This window comes from Chrysochloris asiatica, unplaced genomic scaffold (assembly GCF_000296735.1).
Source record: "Chrysochloris asiatica unplaced genomic scaffold, ChrAsi1.0 scaffold00319, whole genome shotgun sequence".
NCBI classification, from domain to species: Eukaryota; Metazoa; Chordata; class Mammalia; order Afrosoricida; family Chrysochloridae; genus Chrysochloris; species Chrysochloris asiatica.
Genome location: NW_006408837.1, coordinates 2944554 through 2962463, shown reverse-complemented (window position 1 = coordinate 2962463; position 17910 = coordinate 2944554). Strand labels below are relative to the sequence as shown.

Here is a 17910-nt window from a genome sequence, read left to right as displayed (position 1 = left end):
AGTTCCTAAAATTCTGTCCTACTCTGACCAGAGCCCTCTCTCTCTCACACCTATTTTCTCAGCATTACCAGGACCTCTGTTTCCTAAAATGAATCCTGTCACATGGGTCTGCTTTCTCACTGACCAGCATGACTCTAAGCTCTGGGGCACTCACAGCAAGCTAGATCAGTCCTGCCCTCGGGAGGCATTGGCGCTGTTTGTCCCCTGCCTTGTCCAGCTTCAGTTCCTGGCCTGGCAGTTCATCCTCTCCAGTCCCTTGTCACCCCTCCCTCCATCCAGGCAGCCAGGGGCTTTAGGAGAGGGCCTCCCAGCAGAGCCCTCAGCTGTCTCCCCAGTCCCATTCTAACACTCCGGAGGGCATCGTTCTTAGATGAAGGGACTTCAGAAAGTTCATGGACAAAAGGAAGGAGAAGATAATGCAATTTTTCCATAAATTTGTTTGAAGCCCTCTCCTACTATCCATGGTTTTGATGAGCCTGGCCTCCGTGGTCTCTTCACAACTCCCTTTTGTAGTGGGTGAACACATTTGGCGGCATCTATACTGTTCTGTACAACGTCTGACCTCCGCCCTATGGCCGCACTCTACTTTCAGAGTTGGAACCCTGTCCCCTCTGGCCTTCCTGCTTCCAAACCTTCTGGTTGCTTTTAAATTCTGTTGGAGTTAGCCTCTTTTGGGGAGCTGTTTCCTTCCTTTGACTGTAAGCTAGTTCTCATCTCCTGTTTTCTTACTGGGTATTTTAAGTTATAAACATGTTCTTAGGTACCGTTAGGTCGGTTCTAGCTCCTAGTGACCCCACAGCGCTTAAGCCCATTGCTGTGTTGCTATTCATAAGGTTTTCATCTTCAGGCCCTCGATCTGACAGTGTTCCGCTGCTGTTCAGAAGGTTGTCAGTGGCTGACTTTTCAGAAGTGGTCAACCTCGCTTTCTTCCTAGTCTGTCATAGTGTGAAGCCTGTCCACCATGGGTGGCATAGCATCACAGCAACATTTAAGCCACCACAGGATGACAAGCTGACAGGCGAGTGGTAGAAGTTATGAATATGGTATATGCTTATCTCAACAAGTGATACCTCTTTGGGTTGATAAAGGAAGCATCCTAAGCCTGTCTCTCTTGAGGCAGCCAGTTCCAACAGCTGTGAGGATTTGCCACCCTTTTTTCCATGCACCTACACACATGTGCGCACGCATGCACTCTCACACACACTCACTCACACACACACACACACACACACACACACACACAGACTTTCCAGAGCTGGCCACATCACCAGCTGGTACTTAGCTTAGCTCTGTTCTAGACTCCAAAAGGGCATGTTAGTTCTCCTGAGGGGCAGGTCCAGGGCCTGTGCATATGTGTTGATAGTTCGACTTCTACATGGGATGGGGAGCTGGCCCCTCTCTGTCTTCCACCCTGCTGTAGGCCTGGCCCTGGCCCCAGCCCTGCAGGCGTGCTGCACACTGCTCTTGTCTGAGTGTCATCCCCAGCAGCACGCCCGACACCAGTCTCTGCCCCTCTCTCATTGGCAGCTGCCCCCAGACCAGGAATGGTGCCTGGCATGTAGGAGTAGTAAGTCTTTGTTGGGTGAACAATTGCCTGACATTCCATCTCTGTGAAATTGTCACATTAGAACTCCCTAGTATCTCTGACATGTGACCAGTAGAGCCAGTTGGCCCATTAAAATTGTCAGCTCTTCTGTGCCACACGGGTAGTTGCTGGCACCTGTGGCCAATGATCCATGGTCGAATGATCAAAGGTCAGAGAAATGCTGCCACTATAGAGGAAAAGTGAGCTGGCCTCCCAGAGGGAGCAGCTTTGCACACCTCGGGGTGAAATGCTGTCAACTGTCCTCCAATCGTGAATGCGGGTGCTCTACGTTGCTGACTTAACTCTGTGGATTTTCCTTTAATGGTTTAGGACTCGGCAGGATTAAGACATGAGCGGAATGTGTATTCTTCTATACAGACCTGCTGGATACATACTATCGAGTAACAAAGAAATCCAAGTTCCCAGAAACATTTTCTTTCTGTTTTATCTCCTTTTCATTGTAATTTTAGTGAACGTTTATAGAGCAAGTTGGTTTTGGATTCGGCACCCTCATGCACGTTTTGTTTTGTGATCTTCGTAGCAGTCCTCACAGTTCACAGTGTAAGACTGCTCTTCCCACGGCTGCCCAGGTTTCCCAGTGCCTGGTGAGCTTCATCCCTGGACAGATGGTGCCCTCTTGTTCTCCAGTGGTTGCTTACTCTAAGGAGTGTAGACCTCCCTGGGGTGATGGCTCCCTGGAGACCTGTCTGTTGCTTGGCTGAAAGTTGAGGCACAGGGGTCAGTTGTTGCTGTCTCTGTAAAGAACATCTGAGGAAGGAAGAGTCTTTCTCTCCCTGTTTGTCATGTCAGGCATGTCTTACTGTCAAGGTGCTTCTCTGTAGACACACAGCAGTAAAGCAACTAGCAGGAGAGTCTCTCAGGACAGCAGCCTTTGAAAGCAGGTCAAAGGGATTTTCCGCTAAAGGTGGCTGTCAGAATCCCATCTTTGTTTTGAGGCTGGGAAGGATTTAGAGAAGTCCTTCGGGGAAGCAGCCCCTGGAGGCCCTGTTAACCCAAGCACAGCTCTTGTCTCTTGCTGGCATAGGCCTCCTTACACAGAAGTCCCTCTCTGGGTTAGTGGGTGCTTTCAGGGCTGACACCTGCAGAAACGAGCAGGGACTTAGTCCCTTAGTCCAGCACTGCATTCTGGACCCAGAGAAGTGTTGCCCCTCTCACAGCAGCAGTGATGGGCTCCACCCACCGTATGAGCTAGAGACATTGAGGTAGGGTGGTGTTTTGGTTAAGCAAGCGTCCCTGTGATGTGTTACTTTTATGACTCAGTCTCCTCCCCAGAGACTAGGGCAGTAGAATGCTGAGGGTGGGGCCGAGCTCCAGGCTGACCCCGTGAGGCAGGGGATGCTGCTGAAGACACGTGTTCTGAAAGGCTCTTATTTGCACTGTGAGTCTAGACATAACACATTCTCCATTTTGTTTCAAAAACATTTGAGGGTCTAAATATTCAGCACTAGGTGGTGAAAGGGTTTGGCCATTGGTTGTCCTTATGAGACAGTATCATACCTACTAAAGCCGTTATCTTTAGCAAAATTTTACTTGCATGAGATATTAATGATATTGTCCACTGATTCCTGCATTCTGTTGGGTCATCTGCCTTTGGAATGGGCACAAATATGGATCTCTTCCAATCAGTTGGCTCGGTGGTTGTCTTCCAGATTTCTTGGCAGAGATAAGCGAGTGCCTCCAGTGCTGCATCAGTTTGTTGAAAGATTTTGATTTGTATTCCATCAGTTGTTCTTTGCCAAGCAAGGCCTTTAGCGCACCTTGGATTTCTTCCTTCATGATCATTGGCTCTTGATCATATGCTACCTCTTGAAACGGTTGAACATCGTCCATTTCTTTTTGGGACAGTGACTCTATTCTTTCTGTTTTCTTTTGATGCTTTCTGCATCATTCATTATTTTATTCTTCAATATTGCAACTCAAGGCTTGAATTTTTTCTTCAGTTCTATCAGCTTGAGAATGCTGAGCATGTTCTTTCCTTTTGGATTTTTAACTCCAGGTCTTTGTACATTTCATTATAGTATTTGGCTTTGTCTTCTGGAGCTGACCTTTGAAATTTTCTATTCAACTCTTATACCTCCTTGTTTTCTTCCATTTGCTTTAGCATCTCTATCCTGGAGAGCAAGTTTCAGAGTCTCTTCTGACACCCATTTTGGTCTTTTTCTTCTTTCTTGTCTTCTTAATGACTTTTTGCTTTCTTCTATATGATGTTCTTGCTGTCATCCCACAATTCTTCTGATCTTTGGTCTTTAGGGTCTAATGCATCAAATCTGTTCTTGAGATCATCTCTAAATTCAGGTGAGATGTGTTCAAGGTCATATTTTAGCTCTTGTGGACTTGTTTACATTTTCTTCAGCTTCAACCTGAACATGCATATGAGCAATTGATGGTCTGTTCCATAGTCTGCCCTGGCCTTGTTTTGCCTGACGATAAGGAGGTTTTCTACTGTCTCTTTCTACAGATGTAGTCAATTTGAATTCTGTGTATTTCATCTGGTGAGGTCCATGTTATAGTTGTCTATTATGTTGTTGAAAAAATGTATTTATGATGAAGTCATTGGTTTTGCTGAATTCTATCATGCGATCTCCAGCATCATTTCTCTCACTAAGACCATATTTCCAAATGATCCTTCCTCTTTGTTTCCAACCTTTGCATTCCAATCACCAGTAATGATCAATACATCTTGATTGCATTTCTGATCAATTTCAGACTGAAGAAATTGGTAGGATTCTTCTATTTCATCCTCACTGACTTTAGTGTATAAATTTGAATAATAGTGGTATTAGCTGGTCTTCCACATGGGTATTATAATAATATCCACATGGATATTATCAAGACGGATCTTTATAGGTTCTTTTTGATGAAGATTATGATGCTATTCCTCACCAATTTGTCATTCCCAGCATGATAAACTTTGTGATTGTCAGATGCACAACAGTCAGTACCAGTCAGTACATTTCAGCTCATTAATGCCTTAGGAGATCAATGTTTATGTGTCCATTTCATTTTTGACAATTTCCAATTTTCCTAGATTCATACTGTGTACATTCAGTGTTGTGAATATTCATGGATTTTTACTGTGGTTTCTCTTCATTTTGAGTTGTGCCCCATGAACAAATGAAGGTCCTGAGGGCTTTATTCCATCTGTGTCATCATAATCAACTCTGCTTTGAGGAGGCAGGTCTTCCCAGGTCGCACTTTTAAGTGCCTTCCAACCTGAGGGGCTCATCTTCTGGCACTGTGTCTGACAATGCTCTGGTGCTTTTCATCATGTTTCAATATTCAATATTCTGGTGCTATCTGGTTGTGTTCCACTGCTAGTCCTTAGGTTTTCAGTGTCTAAATACTCAGAAGTAGTCCATCTTTCCTTCTTCCTAGTCTATTAGTCTGGAAGTTCAGGTGAAACCTGCTTACTGTGGTGACCCTGCTGGTGTTTAAAACACCCATGGCATAGCTTCCAGAGTCACAGCCGCATGCCAGCCACGGCAGCATGGCAAACACAGGTGAGTGGTAGGACAGAGTCGGGTCCAAAACCAGACCAACATGCACTGCGGCCCAAGGAGGAGGGGTGGGGGAGCTAAATGGGGCGTAGTGTGCACACTCAAAAAGCACTTCCTGTGAAGTCAGGGTTTCATGGGAAAGGGAATGCTTTTTAACAATTTTTGAATGACAAGGAAAGATTTCTTTAGACATGAAAAAGCACCAGTCACATAAGAAAAGATGGATAAATTGGATTCTGTCGAAATGAACATAATCTTTTCATGAAAAGTCATCATAAAAGTAACTGAAACTGAAAGACACACATGGGAGATATGTGCATGTCACCCACAAAAGAGAGTAGCCAAGAAAGACGCTGACTGATTCGGCACAAAGAAAAATACAAACGGGGCGGCGGGGGTGACGGGCAAAGAGAAAAGGAAGCAACATTAGCTTTTAGAAATAGAGAAAAAAGGCTCAAGTCATTGGTAATCAGGAAATTGTAAATGGAGAATGCCATTTCACAAATCCAATTTCAATGCTTTAAAAGATGGACAGTGCCAAGAACTGAGGAGGATGTGGACTTAGGACTTTCCTACATCCCAGTGAGGCTGTGCATTGACGGCCACCCTGTAGCTACCTGGACCAGTTCGCAGCCGCAGACATGGGACAGCCAGCTTAGCTATCAAAGCAGGTGGCTCAATGGCCACCCTTACTGCGCGGTGGGCCCCGGACGCCGCTGGGCCATCTGGGCCTCTCGATGCTACTCAGCAGGCGTCCTGCCTCTGCCTGGCCCCAGCTGGTCAGCAGGGCTTCGGGTACTGTCGCAGCCCTGAGTCCATTACAGTGCTGGACCTCTCTCCTCTCCTCTCAGAGCTGCCCTCTCCACCGGAAGTTCCAGTGAGGCCCCGTCTTCCCACAGACCTCCTGCAGCACAGCCGGTATTACACCCCCAGATGGGCCCTCTTAACTAGTCTGCCCCCCTCATGCCCTAAGGTGTTGGCCATGGGGCCCAGTTGTCCCTGCAGGGGGCTTCACCCCTGACAGTGCCTTTGGTACCTGTGCACTGTTCCAGGAAGGTGAGTTCAGCTTGGAGATGGCATAGGAAAGGCAAGACAGGGGCACCTGTTAGAGAGCTCCGTTGTAGAGGGGCATACAGAGGCTGGGCGCATACTGTCGAAGTGAGCGGGTCTCCAGGGCCCGTTCCATGCCCGATGCCTCTGCCCTCTCGGTGGCATGGAGGGCGGGAGCGGCTGCTTCAGTCAGGGCCGCTGCAGAAGAGGATGGCTTTGCTGCTTAGGAGGTGGGAACACACTCCTTAAGGTCTTTTACAACAAAGACTGAGATCTACATAGCCGATCCTTGTGTAAATTCTGGACTTCTAAACCCAATAGTAAATGTATCCTCAAATAATTTGTAAGCAGTCTTTTGATTGAGTCAAAATTGTATCAAAGTTAGGCTGAGAGCTTGAAGGCAGGCTTCACCTGCATCTCACTGGTGTCTAGCAGCAAGCCTGCCTGGCACATGGTGACTGGATCCGGACAGAGGGGACCGCTGGGCAAACCCCAAGACAACCTAAGCAGGCAGCAGTCGGGTTCTGTGGCTTCACAGAGAACATTTAAGCCAATCAAGCATTTGTGGTTTTTATGATGGTCTAGATGGCGAGCATTTCTTAAAAGGCATTTTTGATTTATAAAAGTACCCCTAAGGAGGAACCCCTGTGTGGCCATGATCTTTACTCGGTTGCTGCTGGAGGGACAATGATTTATTGACCTGTCAGCCCTGGTGGTGCAGGGGCTGAGTGCTCAGCTGCTAACCCCAAGGAAGGCTACTGGAAGGCCGCAGTGAGAGAACGGGTAGTTACCGCCCTAAAGATTGCAGCCTTGGAAGCTCTTTTGGGGACATTGACTCCGGCCTTGAAGTGCTGCCCAGTTGGTTCCAACTCATAGTGACCCTGTACACGGTTTCTGAGGGGTGCCTGGTAGGCTTGAACTGATCCTGCAGGGGTCTCTTACCGGGTTGTGCTGTTAGCTAAAATTGACGCTGCTGCAGGGGTTTTATCAGAGCGCTTGGGTAGAGTGACATTTTCCCTTTAAAGTCAGCTATGATGACTTTGACCAAGATGCACATTAAATTAATACAGTAACGAAAAGCTTCCAGCGGCTCCTAGCTTTCTGACAGGATTGTGCTCTGTAAGGCTCACAGCAAACCGAGGACATGTACGCAGACCAACTTGGGGGAGTGTTGTGGGCTGACATGAGATGCAGAGAAGTCTCATTGGATTTTTTTTTTAAACTTTGTATTGTGAATTAAGTTTACAGAGCAGCTCATCAGTTTTACCGCCAACGAAGCGCACACTTTGTCTCTCTGACTACAGTTCCCTCCATGTAACAACAGTTTTCCTACTTCTTACCTCTGGTTCCTATTTCCATTCCCCTCCTCCTTCCAACCCTTCTGAACCTTGTCCCCCGGGAAGTGCTGCCTTTTTGATGTTGAATGGTTGACCGTCCCATGGTGAGTACTCCTCACTAGTGTGGTGGTCCCTACTATGTAGCTACGCTCCACAAGTTGTGTTCTAGACCTGAGGGTGACTGAGGGCCATAGTCTCGGGTGCCTCCAGTCTCTTTCTAATTAGTGAGCCCAGGCTTTTTTTTTTGTAAGTTTTTATTGTGAATTGAGTGATAGTTTACATGGAAGAACATTGGTTTTACGCTCATTGTCTCATTGCAATGATTACAGTCTCCTCCGTGCATCATCATTCAACAGTATTTGCTTCTATTCCCTCTGTTTTAGTTTCTTTTTTTTTTATGTACATAGAAACACTCAGGATTATGTAATCATTGAAACAACCCAAGGGCACATTCTGCAAGCCTGCCTCCTGGCTGCCAGCACACAGCCTTTCTCAGTCCATGAATCTAGAGTCCTCAGCTGCTCCCTCTCTCCATGTCCCCAGCTCTGCCTCCATCTCTGGTGTCTCAGCTTCTCTGGATAGGGTCCCACATTCTGTTCATGCCCTTTTCCCTTGATGGTCCGCGGGTCCTCTTTTGCTTCATCACAGTCTTTTTTATCATCTTGAATTTTGTTCCCCATGCCTCCCACTCTGCTGTCTGAGACCTCCCTTCTATAGGAGTTGGTAGTGGTAGCTGGGCACCATCTACTTCTGGTCTCAGAGTTGTGGAAGCTGATGCACCATTGATCCATTGGACTATTGATTTCAAGCCTCTTCAGTTTTCATCGCTCTCCTTTCTTCTGCACAAGGAGAAACCAGTAGTTGTACCTCAGATGGCTGTTCAGGAGCTCATAAGATCCCAGTCTCTACTCAGCAAAGTAGGCTGGAGAGCATGGTCTTTGTGAGCTATGTTAGGTCAGTTGACCAGATGCCCCTGAGACCATGGTCCTCAGAGCCCAGGCCCACTCACAGTGTTTGGTAGTGTCTCAGTTTTCAGATTCTGTGAGTGCTCCAGCACGTTGGTGGGTGTGGTGGAAGCATAGGGAAATACCCATGTACAGATCGCTTCTGTCATGCTCTCACATGTGTCTGGGTATACTCCCGCTCTTCTTCCCATGTCCATTTATCTGTGTGTGTCCATGTATCGACCTGTAGAACACTGTTGTTGCAGGGTTGTGTGTTTGCCTCTGTCCTCTTGCGCCCTTCACTCCTTCCCGTGTTCACCCTCTTGTATATTGTCTTCCCCGTCCCCCGAGTTAACATGTCGTTGGATTTTGGAGCTAACTCAGCCATTCTCTCTGCAGACTAGAGTGAGCTCTGAGCAGGAGCACTTCCTCATCGTACCTTTTGGACTTCTGTACAGCGAAGTGACGGCTTCCAGTTTGGTAAGACGGAACTCTCATCTCGGGCATCACGTGTGAGCAGAGCGTGGTAGATCACTATAAACAGCTTCAGAAGCAGCTGACGTATAACACTCAAAGAAGATGAACGACTCCATGCTTTTTGTGGTTAATTCAGTTAGAAAAAATTCTTTGAAGGAAGTTGTAAACACTTTGACTGGTGTAAATATTTTCTAGTTGGGATGCAAATCCAAACTGCAGTGAGATATCGTTCACTCCCAGTAAAATGACTGAGGAGTCCTGGTGTGCTACTATAGCAGGATAAGCACTGAACTGCTAACTTAAAGGTTGGTGGGTCAGGCCTATCAGCCACTCCTCAGAAACCCTTTTACAGGGTAGCTCTGATAGGTACTGACTCGATGGCACTTAGCCACAACAAACAGCAGGATGGCTAAGGTTAGAAAAACCCCAAACCACAGAAAATAACAAATGGTGGTGAGGATGTTCAGAAAGTGCAACCTCTGTCCACTGCTGGTGGAAATGTGCATGGCACGGCCTCTGTGGGGCAGTTTCACAGTCCTTCAGACACCGCAGCTGAAGCTACCAGGGGATCCAGCACTCCACTCCGAGGTGTGTACCCCAAGGACATGAAAACAGACTCAGATGTGCACATCAGTGTTCTCTGCAGCACTAGTCACAGTAGCCAAAAGGTGGGAAGACCCCAAATGTCCCTCAACAGACGATGAATAAGCACAGTGTGGTGCGCACACGCAGTGCAACACTGCTCGGTCGGTAGGAGGAATGAAGCTTGGGTACATGCTACAGTGTGGATGGAAGGTGAGGACATGATGCTGAGTAAAAAGAACAAATAGTTTATAAACTCATGCACATAAAAAGGCAAGAAAAGTCAAATGTATAGAGACCAGAGTTTACTCCCGGTCACCAGGATGGGAGCGAGGGCGGGGTGGGGTCATTAACAGTGATGAGAAAGGGCCGGGCCTTTGTTGTCATAGCTGTCAGTGAGTTGTATACCCGTAACACATTGCACTGGTGGATTGTGTGATTGATTATTGGTAACAATGACAAAATCACAGAGCATAGCTTCTGAGGCTGCTCATGTACAGACAGAACCTCCTGGAATCTGGTTCCTTGATTTGGAAGTTTAGAGTCTTGGTTTCAGGGGCTACCAACATGCTTAGTGCTTCTGTTGCGCCTCTTAGCTCCATCTGTACTACCTGGGGCCATAAAAGGTGACTGTCCAAGGCCCAGTAACAGGACGGAGGACCAGGAGCGTGACGCTAATTATAGCAACTTCCTCCTGTGCCAGGAGATGAGAACTAGTTGTTGCCCTGCTACCATTACTGAACATTTTTATCCAAATGTCACTGACTCCAGACTTTCTGGAGCCAAGGGAGCTGGGTCAGTCTCTGAACTGTTCCCCGGAGTTGAGCTTTTAGCCTTAAAGTCAAAGTATCCACTGAAGTCTTCTTGTACACCCAACAGTGGTCTAGCTTAATTGGTAAAGAACATCTACCTTGAGCACTGGGCTGTCTGCAGACTTCTCTATAGGGTTACAGGAACAGCAGCGACAGGAACGACGAGGGCAGTGAGTGTCTGCCCATGAGGGAGGGGCAACTCAGAAAGGAGGCTGAGGGAACGGTGGGATTGATGGATGGTTTGCTGAGTCTGCCCTCACCAACAACAAAATGAAAATTTCACAAGTATTCTCTAGTGGGGTTGTGTGAAATCCTCTTGACATATGAAATTGTGTTCTTGTTTTCAGGTTAAAATCAATCTGCAAGGTGACGTAGTGGACCGTGGTAGTACTAACCTCGGGGTCAATCAAGCGGGCTTCACTCTGCACTCGGCGATTTATGCCGCCCGCCCAGACGTGAAGTGTATTGTTCATATCCACACTCCAGCAGGGGCCGCGGTAAGTGTGCCAAAGGTCCTTGGGAGATGCAGAATGCCTCCTCATCCGAGCAGAGGACTAGGAAATGGAAACTTCGAGGCAGGTCGAGGACGCTCCAGCCTCAGACAAGGATTCCTAGGGTCCAGAGACTGAGCCTGTGGATGGGCTGTGAGGAAGGAGAAGGAGCTGGGGATGAGGACTAGAATGCGCCCAACTGTCGCACAGCGCTACATCCAGAGCCAGAGGGGCCCGGGCTGTTCATGTATGGGCAGTCTTGAGGGACAGGGCTCTCAGGAGGCCAGGAACTCAGCCACCCCCGTCATCACACCTGGTCACTGTATGGGCCACTGAGCATAAAATTGTGCTGTTTGACAGTTGGCACACAGTCGAGGGACAGCAAAGCCTTTAGGAAGTCTGCCTTTCATAAGCAAGTGCCCCTAACAGCTGCCCTGACTGACCCCCAGCACTCTCCTGACACTCTGGTGGTGTGGACACATGTTAGCTGTGGTTGCTGTACTTCCCTTAGAATACAGGGGCCTGCTGCCCCCATCAAAGTTTAGCCCACTGTTTCCCATCTCTGAGGGATGTCATTTTTTCCTAACAAAATACACGTAAGAAGCCCATGCATGTATAAGGATCATTAGCGACACCTCTGAGAATATGGTGGCACACAGCTCCCATGCAGCATGGAGTCCTGACATGGCACTGTAGGACTGCTAACTGCAAAGTTGACTGTTCAAACTCACCAGCTGCTCCTTGAAAACCCGGTACAGGGTCTCTATGGGTTGGAACTGAATCTGTGGCACTGAACCACCACCGCCATAGAGTATGTTTTTAAAAATTAGCATCAAAATCATTTTTATGGTGAGGGAATTTCTAATAGGATGGCTAAAGTTATGGAAGGAATGAAATGTGCTATTGTCTTTTTCAGTAAACTTTTCTTGGTACAATTGTTGTACGGACACATCTATCTGAATCTATGGAGCTTATTAGAGCAGGGTCAGAAGCTGCTCTCAGCAGACCTTCAGAATGAGCCCAGAGTCCTGGTGTGGTGCTGTGGGGTAATGGGGTTAATGCATCAGACTGCAAAGCCACTTGAACTGCAAGGTCTGTCGGTGGTTCAAGCTCACCAACTGCTCCTCAGAAACCCTATAACAGTGTCGCTATTGGTCAGAACCGACTCTGTGGCACTTCACAATAACAACAAAGGCCAGATTTGGGGGCAGGGTGCTGTAGGATAAGCACTTGCAGCTAAACCACAAGTTCAAACCCACCAGTCACTTCTCAGAGACTCTAGATTCGCTTTGAGTCAAAAACGACTCAACGGCATTTAACAACAAGGTTTTTGGTTTTGAGATTCTACTTGGACATAAATGAATGTAGAGACTGTACAGTATAGTGGCGATGATCTTTTGTACCCTTGTTCCTTATTGAAGTTTCTGCTGTTCTGATCTTACAGCCTAAGGTGAACAGGATGCTAAGATGATGCATCGCTCTTAAAGTCTCATGAGTGACTACTCATCTTCTTATGACGTGGGAGCTTACATAGAATGTCTCGTTACCGAGACAAGAGTCCACAACAGTGTGGTTTCTCCTGTTTGTTGAGACTCTTCTAGCTTAGGCTTGGTGGTGAGCCACACAAGTAATTGTACCCTAATGAGATCACGACTTAGTTAGTTTCCGAAGAGAACGGAGTCCATTCTCTCTCCTGTCTGTTGCTGTGAGGACAGTGCTCCCATCTTGCCTGCATCATGGTTCTCCCCATCCCCGCCCCTAGGTCTCTGCGATGAAGTGTGGCCTGCTGCCCATCTCCCCGGAGGCACTGTCCCTCGGAGAAGTGGCTTATCATGACTACCACGGGATCCTGGTTGACGAGGAAGAAAAGGTGTTGATTCAGAAAAATCTGGGGCCAAAGAGCAAGGTCAGTAGGGCCGACTCTGGTATCAACATTACAGGGGACAGGAACCTCCCGGAGCAGCCTGCTCACCTGGCTTCCTGGAACACACACATTGTCCCCTCAGGTCCTCATTCTCCGCAACCACGGGCTCGTCTCGGTGGGAGAGACTGTGGAGGAAGCCTTCTACTACATCCACAACCTCGTGGTTGCCTGTGAGATCCAGGTGGGTGCGGCTCCTGTCGGTTTTTTATGCTGCTCTTGTACGACTGAGTCTGCCAGGGCTTGGAAAATGGCCAGGTCAGGGGCCATTTCATTGACTTGAGATTACTGGCCTTTTCATTTCTAGTTTTTATTTTTCTAGAACCTGAGCAGTCACTCCCAGGTGAGGAGACCCTGGTATGTTCCAGGCTCTGACCCGGGTACTCTCATCGGGCCTGCCCCGTGCTGCTTTTAATAAAGCAGGCACCGAGAGGATGAGCCCAGCCCCAGCTCTCAGCTGCTGAGGGCCACGTAGCCAGGTCCATGTCATGTCCAAGTGTGGGCTCTTCCCGCCGCCCCGCAGTCACGTCTGTGGGTGTGAATCGCACGTCCCTGCTTCGTCCGTTCTGGGTGTGAGTGCCCACCACTGCCTCCCAGCAGTCATTTGGCAGTGGCCTCTGGTTAAGCCGTCACTGCCCAGCCTGCAGCGTGTGGTAGTCTGTGCTCCCGTCATTGGATTTCTGTAACCCGGGGTCATGTATCTCAGGCATGTTCTCTGGGGCTCCGTGAGGGACTTAAACTGTCACATTTCTTGTTTTGGAAAAGGTTCGTACGCTGGCCAGTGCAGGAGGCCCAGACAACCTGGTCCTGCTGGATCCTGGGAAGTACAAAGCCAAGTGCCGGCCCCCGGAGTCTCCAGCAGGGGAGGGGGGCACCGGGTCGCCTCCCAAGTGGCTGATTGGGGAGCAGGAATTTGAAGCTCTGATGCGGATGCTCGATAACCTGGTAAGTGTGCCACCCATGCTCAGTGAGGAAGTCTCTGTCCTAAAGGCACATGGGTGCCTCCGGACCAAGACAGGGCAACTTCAGGGACGGCCCCCTGCTGCTGAGTTGCTCTGCAGGGTGAAGATGTGCCTCCAGCCAAGTGCCCTTGGCCTTTGGTCTCCTTTCAAGTGAGAAGCAGATGAGTAAAGCTAGAAGACACCGCAGTGGTTTGGGAGGAGGACTGAGGAAGCTGAGGCTTTGCCTCTGGTTGGGTAGTGATGGGGTGTGCACAGATTATGGTTTTGAGTATTCGCAGCTCTTGTGGCTTATGAGAAACTAGACAACCAGCCCCTGTTGGTAATCACCTCGTGACTCAGCCTGGGGGCCAGCCCAGATGCTGTTTGGTAGCAATTGAGGAAGACAGAAGATTGAGCTGAGGAGTCTCCCTTGTTCAGAAAGGTTGCTAGATTGTTTGTAACCTTCAGGACCGAGGAGGCCCTTGCTTTGTGATTGACAGCCCCAAAAGGGGAGGGATCAAGACAGCACCCCTCCCTGTCAGGGTGAAATGGTGTCTCTGACTTCTGGGCTTTATCCCCTAGTCATGGTGTGGCTCTCGCCAGGGGGGGGCCCTAGGAACAAGAGCAGTTTTTCTGAAGACAGCGAGTGTTTTTATAGCAGAGTTGCTCAGTGAGCACACTTGTAAGTGGTGCCCCGACCTCCCTTGGGGAGAGTCCTGTGAGGACAGGCATCTACCTGACATTGCTGGCGCCTTTTTCAGTGTCTCAGAGGAGGAGCTGGTAGCGTGCCTGCGGTGTGCGCCTTTTTAGGAGAACTCGCTCAGCAATGGGACGAACGCTGTGCAATCCTTTGAAGTCTCTGTCCCCTTGACTTGCCCTTTGTTGTCAAAGTGCCATGAGAGACATGGCCCAGATCTGGGACTGCCTTGGTTTCTAGGCTAAAGCGACACCCATGTATTACACCACAGTTCCTGTGGGTGGTATCCGCTCAGCCGGGCCCTCTGCTCAGGACGTCACAAGGCTGGGTGCTCACCTGGAGAGGGACCACTCCATGCCCCTGGGGCGCCAGCCAAGTTCATTCTCACAGCTCTGTGGGACTCATGTCTGCTTGCCTCTTCAAAGCCAGCACTGGAAGACAGGCCTTCGCAAGACAGGGTGATGTTTATATTAGGAACGCCACCTTCTTGGCCAGTTCCACTGGTTAGAAGCAAGCCACACCACAGGTCCTGTTCACACTCGGGGGAGCAAGGGGCTACACGAAGTGTGACCACCCATGTCCCCACAGTGCCCAGCATCAGATAGAAACGGTGTGTGTCCTCGGAGAGGTCATCTGTGGGGAAAGGAGCAGACACTGGCTGCTGCCAGATGGGTGAGGTGTCCGTCAAGGGGACATGGTCTAGAGCAGGGCTCACGAGGCATCGTGGAAGGTTGTCATCATCAAGTGCAAAGTGCATTTGCTGGGAAGCCCATCACCATGACGTCCGCGGCTCGGCTTCACTTACAGACTGTCGCAGTGACCACAACAGAAGCCATCTTCTGTACACATCAGGAGGCTTAGTACACTCTGGAGTGCAGCAGCAGCCAGGAGCCGTTTCTCATACAGACAACGTGTCTAAGCAGGGAGTGCACACATTGTAAATGGTCCAGCTGTTGGGTCTTCAAAACAGAACTTGTCTCCGGCACCCAGATCAGAAAGCAAAACAGCCCAGCCCCTTAGCAGCCCCATCCGACCTGCCCCGTCACTAACCCTGCCACAGGTACTGGCTTTCATCTGTAGTCTTGTCCAGTACGTGGTTTTTGGCATCTGGATGTCCCCTCAGCATCTTTCCTGTGCATTTCCTCCTCATTTATCTCCTATTCCTTAATAGGAATATGCCGCAGTTTCTCCTCACGTCCAGTCTGTGAGATCCCTGCACGGGTATTTTCACTGCTTCTCCTAGTCTGTGATAGCTTATACCAGTTTCTATGCATTGCTGCTGATGGACATCTGTGTGGCTTCTAACTTGAGGCCATTCAGAATAGTGCTGCTGGGAACATTGTGGTCTCTGGTTCTGGTGACCTTTGTGTGCGTTTCTGTTGGGGATTTTGGACATGAAATTGGGAAGATTGACTGTCTCTCCTTCTCTTTGGCCCCTAGGGTTACAGAACTGGCTACCCCTACCGCTACCCTGCTCTGAGAGAGAAATCTAAAAAGTACAGCGATGTGGAGGTCCCTGCGAGTGTCACGGGTCACTCCTTTGCTAGTGACGGTGACTCGGGCACTTGCTCCCCTCTCAGACACAGTTTTCAGAAGCAGCAGCGAGAGAAGACAAGGTGGCTGAACTCTGGCCGGGGTGACGATGCTTCTGAGGAAGGGCAGAACGGAAGCAGTCCCAAGTCGAAGACTAAGGTGTGGACGAGCATTACACACGATCACGTGAAACCCTTGCTGCAGTCTCTCTCGTCCGGTGTCTGCGTGCCAAGCTGTATTACCAACTGCTTGGTCTGTGCCTCCTTACTGTTCATAGTTAGATGACGTAGAGCGAGTGGGGCAGCTGGGACTTCGGAGGCTCTGGGAGGCCAGCCCTCTGACCTCTCTTTTGTCCACCTTCCTATCAGCCCCAACCTGAGTAATACTCTCCGCTTGAAACTGCTTAAGATGTAGTGCTCCTCTAGGCATTCCAGCATAACAGCTTCCCTGCATTCACCGCCTATAATTCTGCTTGTCCTCGAGGCTCCTTAACGCTCCGGGCACGAGAAGGGACTTCCGCCATCAGGGGCCAGACCCTCGAGTGTGCGCCACTCCAGGGCTTCCACTGGACCTCAGTGCCCGTCTTTATCGCTTCCCTATGTTCTTAAGCAGTTTCCCTGGTGCCTCGCTGGCCTGCTCTCCACTGACCCTGCCCTCTCTTGAGAGCCCCGCCCCTCCTCCTATCCCAAAGCCTCCGAAGGTCCAGCCAGCTGCCCTCTGCATGGACTGTGCATGTGAGTAGATGGCCATGAGGGGGGGCCCTGTGGACCCCCGCTGGGTGCGGCATGACCCAAGTGCAGCGCAGGCCATCAGCAGGCGCCAACAGGAGGCGCCCCAGGGCCCAGGATCCTCCCAGGAACTAAAACCTGGGCTTGGACAGTCTGCCCCAGGAGCCTGGAACAGAGTCCTCGCTGAGGGGACGAGACTGGGAATAGGTTAGATGCTCCTGAGACAGTAGGTGCTGGAGAAGCAAACGGGCTTTCTTGCCCCTGGTCAAACCTGTTTAAAGAAGGAGAAGCTCTGTTTTCCTAGGTGGCACCTTGTCGCTGGCGAGCCTCCGTGCTCCTGAGCAAGCTGTCCCGTGGGCCCAGAGCCCTGGTGAACGTGGTGGGCTCAGCGTGTGGGAGCTGCTCCACCGCCGCCTTCCCTCCGTCCTTCTCCCCCTGCCTCTCTGCCACCCGCTTCCCTTCTCAATTCCTTCCTTGCCTTCTTTTCTTTTGGTTCAATTGTCTTGTTTTGACTGATTTTACTTGTTAAACATGAGCAAGCTTTGAAAGCGACTCCCCACGGAGGACACACATGCACAGCACTGCCTGCTGTGATGGGTTTTTCCACTGGGCACACGCAGCAGCAGCTGTGAGCACAGTTGGATGCTAGTTACGTCTGGGTAGCCGTTATAGGCCATGTCTGCAGTGAGGGGGCCGAGTGCGGTCAGCGTTTAGATGTGTCTCTGGTTCCCTGGAGTCATAAGAACTCCAAGCAGTGTTCCCAGGTTGGTATATTGACTCACTGTTCTTCATTTTTCCAATGTGTTCAAGATTTTGAGGTGGTGGTCTTAATGCTTTGACTAAAATCATTGTTTTTGATAAAAAGCTGGAGTGACTTTTATCTGAGAAGATAATAACCAGTGAGTATTCCACGCTCCATGTCCATCCCATGGTCTCCTTTACGGCGGCTAAGCGGTTTACAATTTTGTTGCTTTCTTTGAAGTCTTAAGATTTATGGCTATTCTGGAAGGCATAACATCTGCTCTCTAAGATGGGCTTGTTTTAACGTTCAGTGCCTATTATATGCTAAAGAATTTTCAAATTTGACTGAAAAGCCCACATTTAATCTGATTAGAGATCAAAAATAAAGGAGTAAATAACCCTGTGCGAGTGATCGCTGGGCGCCTGTGTATCATCAATATGCACTGACACCTAAAACGGCCTTGAACGGAGGACTCATGAAGCTTCGAGTTTGTTTGGGATATTTTTGTAACACTTCAAATGAGCAAGTTATATAAAATATTCGCCATCACCA

At 49.3% G+C, this 17910-nt stretch overlaps 1 protein-coding gene across 2 annotated transcripts in view; it reads left to right on the top strand.

The window, feature by feature from the left end:
• Nucleotides 1–17910, top strand: part of ADD1 (adducin 1 (alpha)) — a 32913-nt gene that overhangs the window by 5683 nt on the left and 9320 nt on the right. The window contains exons 4-9 of one of the 2 annotated variants that reach the window (XM_006875314.1): nt 8834–8914; nt 10653–10802; nt 12559–12702; nt 12803–12901; nt 13483–13662; nt 15796–16047. In XM_006875314.1, coding sequence (XP_006875376.1) covers nt 8834–8914; nt 10653–10802; nt 12559–12702; nt 12803–12901; nt 13483–13662; nt 15796–16047 — 906 coding nt within the window. Of the gene's footprint in view, nt 1–8833; nt 8915–10652; nt 10803–12558; nt 12703–12802; nt 12902–13482; nt 13663–15795; nt 16141–17910 lie in introns of both variants that reach the window. The other variant, XM_006875313.1, reaches the window with a different exon arrangement.